At 40.0% G+C, this 18,115-nt stretch overlaps 1 protein-coding gene across 2 annotated transcripts; it reads left to right on the forward strand.

Annotated features, from left to right (window-relative positions):
• The first annotated feature begins 756 nt into the window (after positions 1-756).
• LOC138105783 (UPF0500 protein C1orf216 homolog) lies at positions 757-17,964 on the forward strand. Of its 2 annotated transcripts, none has more exons than XM_069005876.1 (3): positions 757-818; positions 13,402-13,482; positions 14,068-17,964. In XM_069005876.1, exon 3 carries the CDS (start codon positions 14,093-14,095, stop codon positions 14,879-14,881), a length of 789 nt encoding a protein of 262 aa, XP_068861977.1. In that variant the 5' UTR covers positions 757-818; positions 13,402-13,482; positions 14,068-14,092; the 3' UTR covers positions 14,882-17,964. The 2 variants fall into 2 exon arrangements, with proteins under 2 accessions (XP_068861977.1, XP_068861976.1); XM_069005875.1 differs by lacking the exon at positions 757-818 and adding an exon at positions 10,888-10,972.
• The last annotated feature ends 151 nt before the right edge of the window (positions 17,965-18,115 follow it).

Here is an 18,115-nt window from a genome sequence, read left to right on the forward strand (position 1 = left end):
TATCCTATTATGATCACAGCCTGTTTTGGCTTTTTTTTTTTTTTTTTCACAACTGAGACACATTGGGAGTATCTTGGACAAAACATTTGTCCCTGGAACAGCTGAGACTTGGCAGATTCCCAAACTATTATGGTGTTAAACCTATGCTTTTCAATAAAATGACATGAGTGTTTAAGCTGTATCGTACAATGTAATGCAAATATACCCAGGCTTAACTCATTCAAGCACTTCTCATTAAGCCAAATCTCCAAAACAACATTCACAATGAGAGAGAGTATAGAATGATTTTATGCATTAATAAATACATAAAAACAACAAGCTCCTACTAACTTGACAGGTATAGTGGGGATTTTACAATCAGAAGCATAGGATAAAGTCCATATTGGTACAATTTCTAATTTTTCTCTTGGATGACAGAAGACAGAATTGGCTGAAGGAAATCTGAACCCCATAGGGAGCCAATAACTTTCCAATGAGTCAGGATATCATCCATCATTTTCAAGCACAGGGCTGACTGAGAGATTCTTTGACTTGCTGAAATATGGGGTGAGATCCTAGGGTGAGTTCAATGGCATTTCTCCAGCTCTTCAGCATGTTCAGACTTCCACTGGTGAGATCAGTGCAAAATAAGGGTGGCACTACAGGTGTGCCTGAGCACACGTGTTGCATACATGTTGATGAGTAGAAGGAAAAAAGCACCAGGCCTGTTCTTATTTAACAAGACCATCTCAAAGGAAGTAAAGTCAGCCTGTCTCCATGTGCACTCGGTTGTATTTCAGACCAGAAATAAGGAGGAAAAAGCACAAACCCTACTCAAGGTACGTTTTTCCTTCAGAACAGGTTTGTTTTCTTAAAACCAAATAGCCACAGCCCTGTTATTAAAATCAATAATGAAATAGAGTCAGGTCACAGTTGTTCTTTGGTTTTTAGGCTGAACATTTCTGAGGAATAAATCTAGTGGACTTGTAGGTCACAATAACAGCAGTTTCACTTGTTTGTGTTTGCCTCCCAGTAAGGGTTGCATGTGTGCATTTTACTGCTTAAAAATATTACACGGGCCATCATGGAAACCGTGGGGTGAAGGATAAGAACTCTGTAGCCCTCAAGTTGTTTTGCAGTGGAGGGGATGTGGGCAGGGGTCCTGCACTGCCACATTCCTGCAGCAGTGTGATGATGCATGGGCGGGATGCACCAGTGTGGAGCTGGAGCCTGTTGTCACCCAGTGAGTCCATGCCTCTTGAATTTGGGTTTCTCTGCAGTGTCTACAGGAGGCAGTGAAAGAAAAAAATGGTAGGTGTAAAGGCCTTTTATTGAAACTTCATACTGCACCATATTTAATATGCCTTTCCCTGGATACTTGTTTGGAAGAAAGAAAGAACCTCTAGAGTCTCTCAAACTCCTATTTGAACTCAGTAATGTGCTAAAGTAAATGCATGAAACAGTATTTTTCTTATTTATTTATTTTTAAACACATATATGAGCAGGCCAGGAAATCTGTAGTGTATCACTCTGTACTCTGCACCTGCTTGATCACTCTTTGCTATGCTAATGAAAAACTAATAGTATTTGACTTTCCTGTTTGCAGGAGGCAAGAGTACTTTTTATAAGAATGAGCAGAATTTCTCAAAAATGTTTTAACTCCTCTTGGAGTCAAAACCATGCATCCCTGAGACCATGGCTTGAGACTTGGTAAGCCATGAGCTAACAGCATATGCATCCCTAAAACTGAGATAATGGGAGGTCTGTAACTGTTGTGGCATGAACACATTGGCTCTAAGTATCTAAATGAAGTTGATCTTTTACATACTAATGTTCCATTGCTGCTAATAAAAAAAAAGCATTTTTTTCAGAAGCAGGAGTAGAAAGAAATATTACTAATACTTTAGTAAGATCTATGGTATTCTCACTGCAATGAAATGAGAAAGGTCAAATTTTCTCTCCCATCCTTTTTTTTTTTTTTGTATTCTCTAACTTCTCACCCATCTTTGTTGTACTAATGAAATTAAGATATCCTTCATGATATAACTGTGAGCTAGGGGGATCTAAATTACCTTCATCTGGCATCATTCCAGTATACTATAAATGAAGTAATTGTCCTTGACTATAAAATTTGCATTTTCAAGACTTAATTGCTATCATTACATCTTTTTGTAATTCTATTAATTTAACTGAATGGAGCATTTGGTTTTATGGTAAAAAATTTGCATTAAAACATTGTACATCTAAATAGAATTTTAATATTTGTGTCAAAAGCTCAGTACAGTTGTCCCACAGGACCTAAACAATTTCACATGAAGAGACGAGGAAGCAGTCATACTTTAGGTCAACAAACAGGTTTCCCTTTGGTGAATATTAATATAACTTGCTGTAACAGGCATCGTGTGCTGAAAATCACTCCTGCCTGATCTCTACAAAAGTGTTATTAATCTATGAATTCCACACCTTAATTCTTAACAGGAAATGTATTTGCCCAGATATAGAGGAGGTAGTATGTATGTTTGTTCTGTCAGGAAACAAACTTTTTTATTCTTCTTCCTTTCCTTATTCTTTTCTCATAGAACAGGGTACTTTGGTCAAAGACTGTGGACAAATGCTTAAAGCAGTGTGAGGACTCTGAAGTGGCTGAATACATTGCAATTGCAATGATGTCATGTGCACTTTTTTATACATGGGGCCCAGTGGTAAGGTAAGAATGTGTTGCCAAGTGCACCTAATTTGAAACTGGGTCCATCTTCTTGCAGTGAATTTATGTGGTACTTGGGGGCTGTGACCTCTCATTAGGTCTTTGGAGGTATCTAAGCCACTGGAGCCCTTGGGAAGTAGGTACCCAGTGGGTCTGGGGTCCCATTCAGGCAGCACTATGGGCAGTCACTCCAGGCACTACAGGAAACCACTGACACATGGATGAGTAAACAGTGTTTCATGCTGGTCAGAAAAGTCTATGCTATTTTCCATTTTGTGTTAATAAATACTACTGAGTTGTATAACATATTATTTATGCAAGTAATCAAGATGGATTGGCTTTACATTGAATATGTGATTTTTTTTTGCGTTTTTTTGTTTGTTTTTTTTTTAACATATGAATAATATTTCACAAGAGGTAGAGTGCACTAGTGACAGAAATCTCATTAACTGCTCTTAATATATGTTGTATTTACTGGACTTCATAGTCATTGTGTAATTAAGCGTCACAACTGGCTTGTGAAGCAGAAAAGATGAAAGATGTCTCCATGAAAGAGATTTATGGGATGGCAAAATTAAAGACAGATTTCCAAAAGTGTATAGGTACCACTTTTTTGGTTTTGGTGGCTAAATATCTCTGAGGGCCCAAAACTCTTGCAAAGCTGTGTAGTGAGACACTGGTACCAGGCTAGACCCAAACCTGGGAGCACAGGGTGAAGCCTCTATTTGAGACCATGGCTTTTGGGCAATTGCAATAGTGAGTTTGCCTTCTGCCCTTGTCTCTTGAATGAGAATCACACTTACCTCACTGTGGGGATTTTGTGCTGGTTCAGGGTAGGCTGGAAATGCAATATAAAAGTCATAAGAGCAGGTAACCTGCTTCTTCTACAGCCATCTATATATGCAACATTTCTATGGGGGTATTGGCCTTTATTAGAAAAACTTCAGCATCACAGATGGGGGGTGAAGGGCTGACAAGAGTTTTATTTCAGTGCTGAATCTCCCAGACCTACAAATATCAGCTCTACTGTGCCACTGGAGTCTGCTCTGTTGTTCTAGGCATGTGCACAGGGTACAAAGGCTCACAGGGAATCTGCTGTACACAAAGACTGCATTTTTTCCACTTCAGGGAGGACTCTGAGTATGTTCTTTCTTAAAGGATGAATTTCGTTTGATGTGAACATTATGTTAAGGCTGAATTTCTAGGCAGATTATATGATAGCGCATTAGAAGAAAAAGAGCAACCCACCCCACCACCACCAAAAATCCCCAAATCCAAAACAAAACACATATTCTTTTGAAAAATCCAGGTCTAGCTGTTAGCGTCAATTATTTCAAACACCTACTGACTTTTCTGGCACATCTATCTCAGTGAATCTTGGAAGTGATTTTATGTGCTTTAAGCATTTGATCACATAATCAGCTTCTGCAAAGCAATGCAAAGGACCCTGAGCATTGTCCTGGCAGATAGTCAAGTCAAACCTGACACGGAAACAAACATAAGGGAACAATTGTTGTCAAAACACATTGCATCACTTTGCATGGTAAAGCATTTGCTCTGGTAATCCACCATGCTGACGTGTCCCTCTGCTGATGGCATCTGAACAGGGACTGTATCCTTAAAGTTGACATGTGCATCACATTACAGCAGTGATTTTGTTATATATCATCGGCATAATGGATATTCAGAAGAGATTCATAATCTTGAAGGGTGGCTTGAATCCACAGATCTCATCCATGTTCTGGTGACTCAGAGCATTTTGGAAACTCATTTTATAACATCTTACGCTGGCTTGGGCAAAGGCAAAGTAAACAGTCGCCTAGGGCAGCAGACCTGGGAGAGAGGCAGTCCAGGTCTCCTTTTCTACTCGCTCTCTGCTGACGACAACAGGAATACAATCCTTTCACCTGCCTCTCCACTGTCCCTCCCACTCCCCTTTTCAATTTAATTCTTATAGAAATCTAAAGACATCTTTCTGCCTTCTCCCAGTCTCTTTTTCTTATACACTCTCTCTCTAAAACTCCTGCTGGTTTCTCCCAGCTTTTCTCCTCCAGGGAGATTCCACTGCTTCCTACTTGGGCTGTTCCAGGACTGTGAGAGGATTCCTTGTCCCCTCTCAGCCTTGCATTTCTTTCTGCAAACAGCTGTTTATTACTTATTATTTGCCACCTTTGCTGAACAGCCTCAGCCATCCCCAGGTTTATGGAATTTATAGCTCATTTATAGAATGAGCTGCTATGTAATACAAACCTGTGAAAAAGCATACCAGATCATTTGCCTGTTGATAGCCATTACTTTAAAAGAGCTTTTTGGGGAAAAATACAGATAGCTGTAGAAAACTTTGTTGTACTGCTTATGATTCATGAGATTAAATGAGACAAAAGCAAGATGGTGTCAGCATGTTACTGAATCCCTGGAAAGGTGCGGTTTGCTCTGTTGGTAACGCTAGTCATGCAACATAAAATTAGATTGCAGAATTCATCGCCATGGGATGTTACAGAAGCCAAAAGGCATAATCGTCTTCAAAAGGAAATTAGGAAAATTGTTCCATCAACAACTGTCAAATGCAGTTATCTAGATGCAGCACCAAGCTCAGGAAACCCCTAAAACACAGGCTGCTGGAAGCTATTTGGCTGTAGCAGTGCAAGGATCACCCTCTCCATGGGTGAGAACAGTTCCTGTTCTAACTGTGTTAAGGCTGAACTTTCAGTCTCTCTCATTAATACATGCCTCATGGTTAAGGTGAACTGCTCTGGACTTAGTCATCTGAAAGTTAGCATCATTTGAAAGTGAAGTTAAAGGAAGCTTTTTCCAAGAGGGAGTTACTCCTGTCTGTGTTGAAAACACTAAAGGATGAGATAAATTACCTAGATTAAGTGTCCTGTACTTATGACTTGTACTTTTGTCCATTAAGTTTGATGGCTTTGTCTGTAAAAATGAATAGAGTTCAGAAAGGAGTTTGTTTTTCCAAGCAAGAAAGCAAGACCTCAGGTAGTCTGTGTGGGTGTTGTTTATGCCTGTACTGTGTCCTTCCACACGGATTTATTTTTCCCCTGTCTCAAAGCTTTGGATTGCCTTAACTTGCTCAACTTGGCCAATTCCACCTCCTTCTGGCATACATAATATGCATTCATTCCCTCAACCTACACTGAAAGAAGCTCAGAGGTGTGCCACCTCTCTAAAATGACAAAACAGCAACCTTCATTTGGGAGTAGTGCAAGTTTCTGAAATCAGTAATTTGACAAGCTGTGGCAATTTGACAAGATATGACAGAAGTCTCTGGGAGCTTCTTGCACAGCAGTGTATGCACAACTGCCATACATAAGAGAGCAGCAGATCCTTCACTCATTTGACTCATTATTTTTGCCTAAGGAAGTGGAGCTCACATATGTAGGCATGTATTTGTTAGGGGTTTTTGCTGCACTCATTGCCTCAGATCCCTACTGGCAATGGTTGTTATCAAGACAATCTTGTGAAGGGAAGCAAGGAACTGTGAGTAATTTGCCAAGTGTGAGGCCAGACATGATGTTTTTTGCTTACTGCTCTCAAAGTCTTAATTAGTACAGTACTTCCACTAAGTATTGAGCTCTCTTCAGGAGTCAAAAAGGTGCTGCTGCTGGTGCCTTGGCAGAGGGTCTAAAAAGGAAGGGGGAAAGCTTGCAAGGTGACAAATAATACACTGACAGTTGGCAATGACTATGTTAAATGTTCTTTTAATGCTCTTTAGGTAGATCTCAAGGAGGTCCAGTAAAAGCATGACTGAGGATAAAACTGTGCCCTGGTGTCACTGGAGTTAATAAGAGATTGCTAGTGTCTTCTAGGCATAAGGAGGATTTTGAACCACTCATGCCAGGGGGGTTCTAGCAGGATGTTTTCTTGGGGCTCAGGGAGGTTCAGCTGGGGTTCAAGGTTCAAGGTTCAAGCAGAGAAGGCTGCAGGCAACAAAAGTGGTACAAGGAAGCATTACCTCTTTTTGACATCCAGAAACTAACTGTGCTCACTGTTTCTAGGAGGAATGCATTATTTTTTTTGTTCAGTCTGAGACTTTAGTGGGATTGGTATCTCACATTCTTCTTTCTTAGCCTGTTCTCTACTCAATAAAGTAGAAATCGGACTCCGTATTTCTTCTTCCTTTAAAAAATAAGTATCTGTGGATACACATCTCTAAAATAAACCTCCAAACATTTAAAAGCTCATCTTTCATTAATTGTGTGTATATATATACGTGTGTGTGTGTGTGTGTGTTTGCGTCTATCTTTTTTCTGTTACTTTCTAATCCCTTAAAATTTTTTCTCATAGAAAAGTGATAGGGTTTTAGCTGATAATTCAACAGGTAATGAATTGGACTTTGACAGAGACTCAGAAAAAAGCCTCTGGATGTAAAAATGAAGCTGTTGATGTGAAAATACTATCTGTACTAACCACTTGAAGTAGGCTGCAAAAATCCAGGTTGCTGAGCAATGTCTATGTAGCAAAGTAAGAACATAGTCAAGTACAACACGCCCTGTGGTCCAAGTGCCTTCTCTCCCTCTTGGAGTCTGTTAACTGCTGTAGCTGAGATTTAGATCAATTACACTGCATATTGCTGAGATCATGTGTTTTGCTGACAGACAGGCTTGTATCCTACTCACTCTCATCCATCTCAGTCACATTAGCAGCTTCAAAGGTATTAAGGAGTGAGACAAGCCTGACCTTCTTCTCAGCCCCAAATGACCTTGGGGAATTTTTTGTGTGTGTGTGTGTTTGTGTGTGGACAACAGACAGCAGGTGAGTCTATGTAGACGCTATTAGTAAAGCTGTATGGCTCTGCAGCAAGGCATTCTGAATGAGAAAGAATTTCTGAGAAGGTGTTTGTAGGTGCACACTTTTCAGTGCTTGATACTGACCTGCAGAATTAAGCTTCTCATGAGTCAATTTAGTATTTGTGGAAATGGTTAGGCTCAAACAGCATGAATGCATCCATTTTTTATTGTCTTTTTAGGTGCTTCATCTGAAACTGTTTTTTAACAAAACTTTTTGTATTAAGTGTAATTTCTGTAATATTCTCTTTACACACCATTTTGGTTTAACAGCTAAGGCAGAAAATTAAGACACTTTTAAAAGCATTTAATGTTGTTTAGAAAAAAAATCTGCTTAGCTTCTGGAAATGCCTGTATGTTCATTTTAAGTTGTAGAAGCATTAAACAGTTATTTTTCTATCCATTTATGGCTTAGCTCCATTTCCTGAAGTTTTCCTCCCGTGTATGCTGGAGTTTTTTTCCATCTGTCACCGTGCTCTGTTTATTATTCTTACAGCTTAGAGTTTTCTTCTTCCTCAGCTGCCAGTTTGTCAGTTATGATCAAGTGTCAAAATGAAAGCAAGCATAAGCATCAATTACCAAAAATTACATAGCCTGTTTACATATTCATTAGAAGAAAGGATTTTTCTCTCAATGCATACCGGATGTGAACTGTAACTAGACACGTGAGTTCTCTACATACTCATTTTCGCATCTGAAGTCTAACAGCTAGGTTGGGTAATCCAGTATTCACCTGCCAGGCATGGAGTTCTTGCAGTACATGAGCAATACCTTTAAATCTTTTAATACTGGAGGTTATTCAAAATATTTCAAGTAGGAACAATCTTTTTGTCTCTTCTCCATAGGAAGACTGTAATTCAGGTTACATGATCTTCTGCTTTAAATTCTTTTGCGTCTTCTTCTCCCCCTCTCCATCACTTTATTTTTTCCTCAACAAAATGATGGGCATTCTACAAAATTAAGGTTAAAAAAAATAGAAACAGGAGCATCAAACTGTAGAGGGTTACTTTTAATTTTGCTACCATGAAACAAAAGCTTTTCTTTGTTATGGGGAAAAAAATAATGAAACCATTGATACATTAGAATTTCCTTTTCACCTAACAGTGACAGTTTTTTCCAATTCATAATTTTTTTCAGTGTATAGTCAGATTTTCCTTTTTGGTATGAAAATTAATTATAGACAAGCATATACTTTCAATTAGAAGCAGAAAAAGTAAATGGGGTAAACTGGCAGTTCTTAAGGTTTTTTAAGTCACTACAAAGATTTCTATCTGCCTCCCCACTAATTTGTAGGGTATATACTGCAGACGTCCTTGTTGCAAAGCATTCTTTAATCACTCTAGAAACATGAAGTTTCCTTCATGTTGAAATGTGCTGGAATTTTTAAGAACTATATTTAAAGTGCTTCTTCTGCAGTCTGTTTGGCCCATTTGATTCCAGTTGGGTCTGCCTAATATAAATTGGTTTGCCGAGATGGGAGAAAAATCAAGAAAAATCCCAGATTACCCACAGATGTCCATTCCCACCTTGGCCTCTATGACAATCTTCAGCTCCTTGTTGTGCAAGGTGAAGTAGATCCCTGAGTTCATAACAAGACTTTGGAAAGTTCTTTGTGGCTGCTTCAGCATAAAAACACAGCTCTGTGGAACTGATGGCAGGAATGTGCACTTAGACTGGTTTGGGCAATGATGCTGTTATTCTTTCACTTACTTGGTGAGCAGTGATTGAAATTGTAAACTAATGCTTTCTGCATAGATGATGGGGGAACAGCTGCTGCCTTGAGGAAAAAACAAAACATTTCAGTTCTAAAATATCTTTATAAAGCCATATAAATGTATTTTTCATTTTTTGTACCTGGGAATAGCTAAGCCCAAGCAGAGTTAGGGGTGGAGTTGCTGAAATATTGCAGTGAGAGTTGTCATCAACCCCTTCCTAATGTTTGGGTCACTTTGGCACCTGCAGTCTTAAGACTTCGAAGCTTGCACACTCGACTCAAACTCAGTCTGAAAGCAGTGTGAGTCTACTCCTTTAGAGATTTGCACCTCTGACAGGCAGCTCTGTTGAGGCTGGCAGCAAGCCTGCTAATTTTTACCAGTTGTGGCAGATTGTTTCAATGTCTTTTACCCTTAATATAAAGATGGTCTGCTCAAATGCCTGTATTTTTGTGTTTAAAGCCATTGAACCTTTCTTCACTGGTAAAGTCATGTATTCACTCTACTTTTCTTAAATGTTTCCAGAACACACAATTGGGCTGCAGCTCTGTACATGTTCCTAACTTCCTTCTGTCTGAAAGCCACGGAGACGTCCTGTGATGCTTTTCCCTGACTCTGAAATATCTAGAGCATTTCTTGATGTCATCGGTGGGATCCATTTTTTTTTTGTCTGTTTGTAGAAGGATTGGAGAAACTCCTGGGTGTGGATGAGCGTGAGAGCAGAACGATGGCAGTCCCTGGCTGGCCACTCGTCCCTTGGGATACTGTTACCATCCGGTGCAATGCAGAGCAGCCTGTAACTCCTGGCTGTTTTGGGTATGAAGACAGAAGAAAGGGAACATATGACTTCCTTCTATGACTTACTGCCCTGTAAAAGGATTTTAAAGAATCTTTGGGGAAAAATTTAGGCCTCAGATGCACACATGTGGATCTCATTGAGTTCTTACAAGGCCATGTGAGTGTGTACATTAACAGACAAAATATGGCTTTTGATCTTTAGGAGCAATTAATATAAAATATGTAATTACACTCCTGTGTAATAGGATACTTTTTAATACTTTGTTAAAAATACTCCCCAAACTGAAATACAAAACAACATAGCATCCCAGCCCATGGTCTTTTAATGGTCTATCTTCACCGATGCTGATCTCACCTTTAATGCTGTTTCTAAATGCATTTGGCTGTTATGCTTTGAAATTCAGTAAAAGATTTGCACGTAATGTAGTAACAAGCCCAAGCACCTTCCTGTCCTTGTATCTGTCCATGCTTGAGAATGGCATCATATTTGGAAGAGAAAGGAGAAATAGTTGTCCTGGCTATCTGCAGGGACTCCCCTGTGCCCAAGCCTTTTCTGCTACCACACAAAACCCACCCCACTGTGATGGCTCAGCTCTCATTCCATAAGCCTGCAAGCACAGAGACTTTCAGCACGTGCTTACATTTATGAGCCTGCAGGTAGCCCAGCACCTCTTGTAAATACTGCCTGAAAGAGTGTGATGGATTAAAAGGCTCTGCTGGCATAGACCTCTCAGGGGTGTGCAAGACTGACAGCTTGAAGGTGGCTCCCCAGGGTCTATCGGTACCTTGAAACTGCTGCAGTTGCATCAACCTGTGAGTGGGTGGTAATGAAAGGCAATGAACCTCAGCTGAAGGCATCTTGGCTTTCGTTTTACCTACCTGAAATTCTCAGTGCGTTGGTCTGACCTAAATGTTCACTGTGAAATCTGAAGCAGCTTCTGCCTGGAAAGGTTCCCACAAACAGGAAAACAAGTTCAGGGGTGAGCAAGTGGCATTAAGCAGAATCTGCTTGAGACAGGTTCTTAGGAGGAACAGCAAACTCTCCTCTTCTATTTCCTCACCAGAGAAATAGCACAATGCTCCTTTTGAAGAAGAAACTAACATAAGGTCTTTTCAGGTTTCTATTGTTCTGTCAAATTGCAAATAAAAGGGAGATAAACTGTAGGAGCCACTTCTTCAAGGTAACAGTCATAGGTGAATAGTATTGTTGTGTCATATCAGAACAAGAATTTACATGTTTCCATTGAAATGAGGTCTGCTCTTGTTCCCTGTTCACCATTCTGTCAGTTACAGAAAAGACCTTTCTCCTGAAAGGTTTCCTTAAATCTTCCCAGCGTAAGACTGGTTTTGCTCCCAGTTTTGTACTGGAGCATCTCTATTTTTTGGCTGAAGTGTTTAGTATGTATTCAGGCAGAAACTGAATCTAGAACCTTTCCATCTGATCCTTTAGCTGAGATTTTATGAAGTCATGAACAATAGAGGGAAGTGCTATAATAGAAACATGCATGCAGCCCTAGCCATAAATGATACTTGTATTTTAGCAATAGTAATTATGTATTTTTTGCATAATTTTGCATAAATGCCCATTTCTATTTTGCTGGTTCTTTAAGTCCAATGTATTGAATATTTTTTTTGCTATTAAGCTTCAATATTACAGATAAAGTCCTAATATTCTATGAAAAGCCATCTATATAAATGAGTTTAGATTGGAGCCTACTGTTTAGTTGATTGCATCAGATGCTATCTATTCCATTCAGATCCACACCTACAAAACATTTATTATTATTTTTGGTGACAGTAATTTGGTGTGCAAAATTACTTTTTTGTCCCCCTGCCCATCTCTTTAAGGAGTACTGACTGTAAAATTTTGCTGAAAAAGTTAGAGCAGCAGAGAAACAACAAAAAAACAAAACCCAGGACCTAAAACCAAACAAAAATACAAGAAACACCCCAGAAACTAAAACTCTGTTTTTTCATGCCTTGTTAGACTATTAGAAAATACTTATTTTGCAGCAAATTGCTACAAATGTAGAAGTGAGGAACAGAATACTATAGCTGATAGAAAAGTACTGACATAGCTGGGGATCAGGTACACTACCTAGCACCCATCCCCTGTCCTCTTTGGAGTGGGAGATATGCCTGCAGTGCTTTGGAGACAAGAGAAACTGAAACCAAGGGACTCTCTCCATAATGCTGTATTGCAATGAACCTTCTCAACATGTTAATACAGTAAATTCCCCATTATCTGAATTCCATATTCTTCAATTACCGTAGCTTGTGATTCAGATAAATGGGAATTACCAAGATATAAACTTGCACTGTATATTAACTCACTGGATATTAATCTCTTCTGAGTATTATTTATATAATCTACAGCATGATTTGGCACATAAACACAGCAGATTTAGTTTATTTTACAAATTCAGTGCAAATTATCTCTTGCACCAAAAAATGCATTCAAGTTATATCTTGGGGTACAAATCTGAATTGATGTTAACCAGGCTTTGTGTGTTCAAGTTTGTAAGCATATCCTAGCAGATTAATCAGAAAGAAGGCTAGTCAGTGCAGATGAAAAATAAAAAATTATTATCTGTGTTGCAGCACACGTAGAAGTGGAGATAGGATCTTCTTTCATTTTTTTCCAGCTGCAGAAAGATTTTAGATAGTGTTTTGGATTGCTTCTTTCTTCTATTTGTATTAGCAGAATGGAGTAGAGAAAGTCTTGGGGCAACTGAAGCCCTGTGGTAAATTGATTGAAGTAGATGCAGGTAGATCGTTTGTGAATTTTGTTCCTGGCATTACAACAAGAGATGATGCTGAAGGTAGCTTTTCTGAACATCAGAAGTGCAGATAAAGTTTACTGTTTTGTGGGATGGTTTATCTGGATGTAGTGCTGCTCTTTAAAGATTAGGCCAGCCTCATTAAACATGGTTGTACATTAACCACTTCGATCTACAGCTTCTGCCTGTCTTCATGTTTGGCATTTGGTTGGTGCTGAATGCTTGCTTCATTTTTAGGTTTAGCTTGTTCATGCAGCTGAAGTTTATCTAAGCTTGCTTTTTCTGAAGGAAAACATGCACACTGGAGTCTGGAATGCCTCACCCCCTTTTGGTGCTGTGCTACCTCCTTGCTGACTGTCAGGGATGGGAAGGGCCATAGGTATTGCCCCCTGCAGAATGGGTGAATGAGGTATGTTTGGTTTTGAGGTGGGGAAAAAAGTGCCATCCAATCCTGGTATTCATTTTGATGCTCAAAGATGACATAAAAGCTGCATGCCAGGGAGGAATGCCCACTGAGGAGTAAGAAAGCAGCCCTGCACTCCTCTGTGATTGGGACTGTGTTGTTGCTGGGTGGAACAGCGTAATGCTGTTGCTGCTCCTGCTCCAGCACCGTGATGTTTCTGTTCCAGATTGTGCTGACTCACATTCAAGAAAACATGATACACAGACACAATGCACTGTAACTCTTTTCCTTCCCCCCAGTAACCTCGGTAAGTGTTTCATTTCTTTTTCCTCTCTTTGGCTAGTGTGGTGCTAATATAGCTTTACTGTTAGAATTAATAGGAGGGGGAAAGGCAACCTTGTAAACAAACTGGTAGCAGACAAATTAATCTTGGAGAAGGCATTTAAATGCAACCTACTGTTTGTGGTACCTCCACCTCCCTTTAAAGCTGATCAATCCTGATAACTCGTCCATCTCTACAAACTACACTTGTTAGACCTGTGCTCTTAAATGGGAGAAGTGCTTACAATGCCCATTTACAACTGTATTCTGTTTAATTAGTCAGCACAGCCAGTGCTGCAGGGATAGATTACTTGCCTTTAAAGATTTGAGAATGTTAATAGTACAGTATATCATTTTAATTATTATTGGATTAATGTTGTGTCTTGAAGAACATCTAATGCAAATCACAAGAAATGGCCTGAAGTGACCCAAGGGTTGTGCTTTATTAGAAAAGTAATAGGTCCATTGCTTAAATATAAAAAGAGGTTCTTTGTTCAAATGTCACTCTGCACTGGGCTTCTCTCTGTGTGTATGTGGAAATGAAATCCTTTTACTTCCACTTTGTCCACAGAAAGTTTCTGTAGCTCATGCATTAAATGGCTGAGACAGCAACTGGAATATCAAGAGATGAAGAGGAGATCCAAAACAGCAGTGATGATGAAGACCGATTTCCGACTCATGGTGCTTTAACAGCATCCCCTGATTGCTCTGCCAGCCCTTTGCTAGATGGCCTTAATGAAGACGAGGGAAGCTCAGCGGTGCCAGAAAGACTGTCTGTCCTCTCCAGCAGGGCAGTGGCCCAGGTAAAAGCCCTGACCAGCCCAGAGACAGTTAGTGGTGGCCAGGCACAGAGGACAGCTGCTGGGCTGGCTGAGCATCCTCGGGCAGCTGTAGATGCATCGTTAGATGCCTCCTCGTGTCCTGAGGCAGCTGACAACCTGCTGCCTGTGGACATTGCCTCCCTGCACTCCAAAAGCCCCTGCTGTGATGGCGGATTGAGTTCAGAGGTGCTGCAGGCCCTAAGGGTGCCCGGTGAGGCCAGCAAGGCCCTGAAGGCTGGGACTGACCCCGGAGACTGCCACACGCAGCAGGCATGGAGCGGCACCAAGGGCAATATGGCCTCTTGCAGTTTGGGCCATGTGATTTGGATGAAGACCACAAAAGTAGCAGAGGCCTTAGAAAATAAGAAAAAGGAGGAAAAGGAAAAGTACCGTCTCCAGCTGGCTATGTACCGACGGCTCCTGCTGTTGCGCTCCATCAGGAGCTTGCATAGGCAGCTGGAGCAGCAGCAGGCCAGGCTGCAGGAATGCTATGGCACAGTGATAAATACAAAGAAAGAAGTGTTGAAACACATTTGCTCAATCTCACCCTCACCTTCACCATAATCATGTTGCTGCTTGCAGAAATGAGCTTGCAATGCCACCAGAGCTGCCAGTAAGCTTGCATGCCATAGGGGTGGTGTCCTCGTGTGTGCCAAGAGTGGAGAGGAAACAGCAGCAGCAGCAGAGCAAGAAAAGAGGAGAGAAGGTAAAGCACTGGCCTCTGAATTTATCTGGAGGAAAAAAGAGCAAGGGTGAACCTGTGCAAGAAGCTGACTCCTGATGCCCACTCAAAGCCTCAAGGTGAAAAAGGATTTTTTTGGCATATAGGTTTGTAAAAAGAAAAAAATCACCTCAAACTGGGAACCTAGTCTGTCACCTGATCCATAAAGGTGCCTGGATGCAAGGTTGCTGCCTGCTGAATATGTGATATGGCACATTTCCCTTCTAATTTCAGCGCCAACAAAATTTGAACAGAATTAGGGTTTATTTGTCTGCAAGAATACCTGAATCTAAAAAGCCAGGATATTTGAAACACTTATCTCAGGCTTGATTATATCTACCTAGCTGGCTGTTTTTCACAAAACTGCTAAGGACACTGTATGTTTGCAACCTCTACTTTCCTTTAAAATTTATTCAGATTAACCAGAAATTATTGTGGGAAGGTAGGCCAGCCAAACACACAGAGGAAAGGAGTGCAAATGCTTAGGCCTGATTTCCTCAGGAAAGTAAGCTAAAAACAAAGGCCTTGTAGTCTGACGTTGCACTGGAAACCCAGGCTGGCAGTGCCAGGGGAATGTTCAAGGTCTGCACAATTATGAATCTGCTGCTAATTCCCAGTGGCACTTGCATCTGCAAATCAAGCATATTTTGTGCCTTACTGCTGTCATTTAATGGAAGTTGGTGACAATTAGCACTTTTTATCCAGGTGTATTAGACATGTAGAAAACCCTGGAGCGCTGTTTCTCCAATTGCAAGGTTAGGATGCCTGCAGGGAATTTGATGTCAGTATGTAACAAACACGCAGGGAAAATGAAAACAAAAAGATGCAACTTTTTTGTATGCATTTTTAAGGCAATGTGAGTCACTATTATTGAACAGTAAATTGAATAGTTGAATGTGCTGTTTTAGAATCGGAAGCAAAATATGTTTCAAGAAGAAAAGGTACAAAAAAGTTTCCTTTTCTAGGATTTCAAGGGATAGGGAGAAATCACATTTTTTTTCAAATATTTATTTCTGATCATGCCAGCTTTCCTTTCCCCATTGTTTTTGTTTTGTTTTCTTTTATATAATTGATTAACTAGATAAACAATCAAACAGGTTTTGGTGTGGGTTTTTTCTGCATGAAAAGGCAGGTCTGCTTTTAATCATCCTATCTTTATGAGAATGTGTTATATATAGGAAAACTGTTATTCTCACCTTTCTTTTGGTGCATATAGAGAGAGGGGTATATGTGTATTCGTGTATGCGTGCACACGCACCTCCCTGTATTCAAGAGGTTGTGAAAGGCTGGTGCTTCTTTTTCTGTAGCAGAAGCAGGAATAATCTCTCAAAATAATCTCTGCTGTCTACGAGGAGTTTGGTTGATTAGATTCACATGCACACATCTGTGAACAAGGTATTGAAGTAATTCAACAAATGAAGTGCAGCACAACGTTGTCATTATTCCATCTTTGTATTTCTGTGCACCCAAAATTATGGAAGCCCCCTGGGTATGCACAACCTTAGATAGGTTCATTCATTTCCTTGGGCCCTTGTGCAGCCTCTCATGCAGCACGAACCAGTAACTTTGAATGCAGAATTACCATAGAAACATCCTTGGCATCAAGGAGATATTTGAAGGAGCATCCTCTACTGCCTCATTTGGGGAATTCAGGTTGCCAGAGGCCTTTAGTGGGCTACAGAAGAGAGCTGGTGGTCGCATGTGACTGGGAAGCATTACTCCTGAGCTCTGATCCCATCTAGCTCTCTGCTCAGCCGTGGGAAAGCTGTTCTCTCTCAGCAGTGCAGGATTCCCAAAGAATGCTTAAATACTAAACTCACCTCAGAGGTGACCTGTTCTTTCTTCACGTGCCTCTCAAGAAGGAATCAAGGAGTTGATCATGGCCAGTAGGGCTATGTAAAGATTTTAAAATTTTTTTCACCCCCATATTTCTTGAACTAGAAAAGCCTTTTTGTCACTAGTTAAGAGTAATTGTTTTGTGAACCAAGACAAGCAAACCACTGTGATGTCACCTCCTTTGGGGAAGGATATATTGGGGAAGGGTCACATCTCAAAAAATTGCTGAATTTTGAAACCAAATGTCAAATTGTTTCCATTAGGAAGACAGTCAAAATGAATATTGTTGTTAATGTTAGCCAACTTTTCTTTTGAACTGAAAAAGAATTATTTTTTAAAGTGTATTCAGGTTGACTAATACTATCATGTAACTTTCCACTGAATAAAATAGATCAATGAAAATATAACACCGCCCCCAAACTACAACAAACCCTGTTAAAACAGAGTAACTGTTTTGCCTCAGTAGCTGCTGAAGTACAACATTGTCCTATATTTGCTGCAAGAGTGCCCTACATTACTGCATAGAGTTACCTATAGTGTTATTTTTGTGTTAAGGAGTGACTAGAATAAGATCAAGAAATACTTATAACAGCCAGTGCAGAAATAGTTAGTCTGTCAATCTGTCCAACTGTAAATTCTTTGTGGCAGAACAGTGATAGTCTTTGTTTTGTACAACACCTCATAAAATTTCTTGATCCTAGCTGGGATCAGTAGATGTTCTGCATTGTGAATATTAAATACAGAAAGATTTGTGCATGAGCAACACTGTCTGATAGCTGGCAGGAAAATGAAGCCAGGAGTTATTGTGTGTGTGCACACTCTTTCCATGTAGTACTTCTATGGATACATGCAAAATAAATATTAACTGAGGAAATAACATCAGTCTTTGCAAGAATTTACTTTTTAGCTGGTGCTTCTAGTGTGGTTACTAATAAGTGGAGTTGGAAAAACCAGTTAAAAGCAATATGATTTTTAAAATGAGTTTATTTTAGAAGCTTGGAAAATGTGTTATGGTTTTTTTTTCCTTGTATGTTTTACTGTATTTTGGGAGTGGAAGGCCAGTGAGAAAGTTCCAGAATACCATGGGTAACTCATGGAGGTTTTTTCAGGCATATCAGACTGAGCAACAACCTCAGGTTGAATAAAAGTGGTTTGTCTCATATTGTTTGATTTCCTCATGTTCTTAAGAGGTTTGGTAGTTTGGGCGAGGTCCAATGAAATTTCTTAGAATTTGTATTTTT

This window comes from Aphelocoma coerulescens, chromosome 2 (genome assembly GCF_041296385.1).
Source record: "Aphelocoma coerulescens isolate FSJ_1873_10779 chromosome 2, UR_Acoe_1.0, whole genome shotgun sequence".
NCBI classification, from domain to species: domain Eukaryota; kingdom Metazoa; phylum Chordata; class Aves; order Passeriformes; family Corvidae; genus Aphelocoma; species Aphelocoma coerulescens.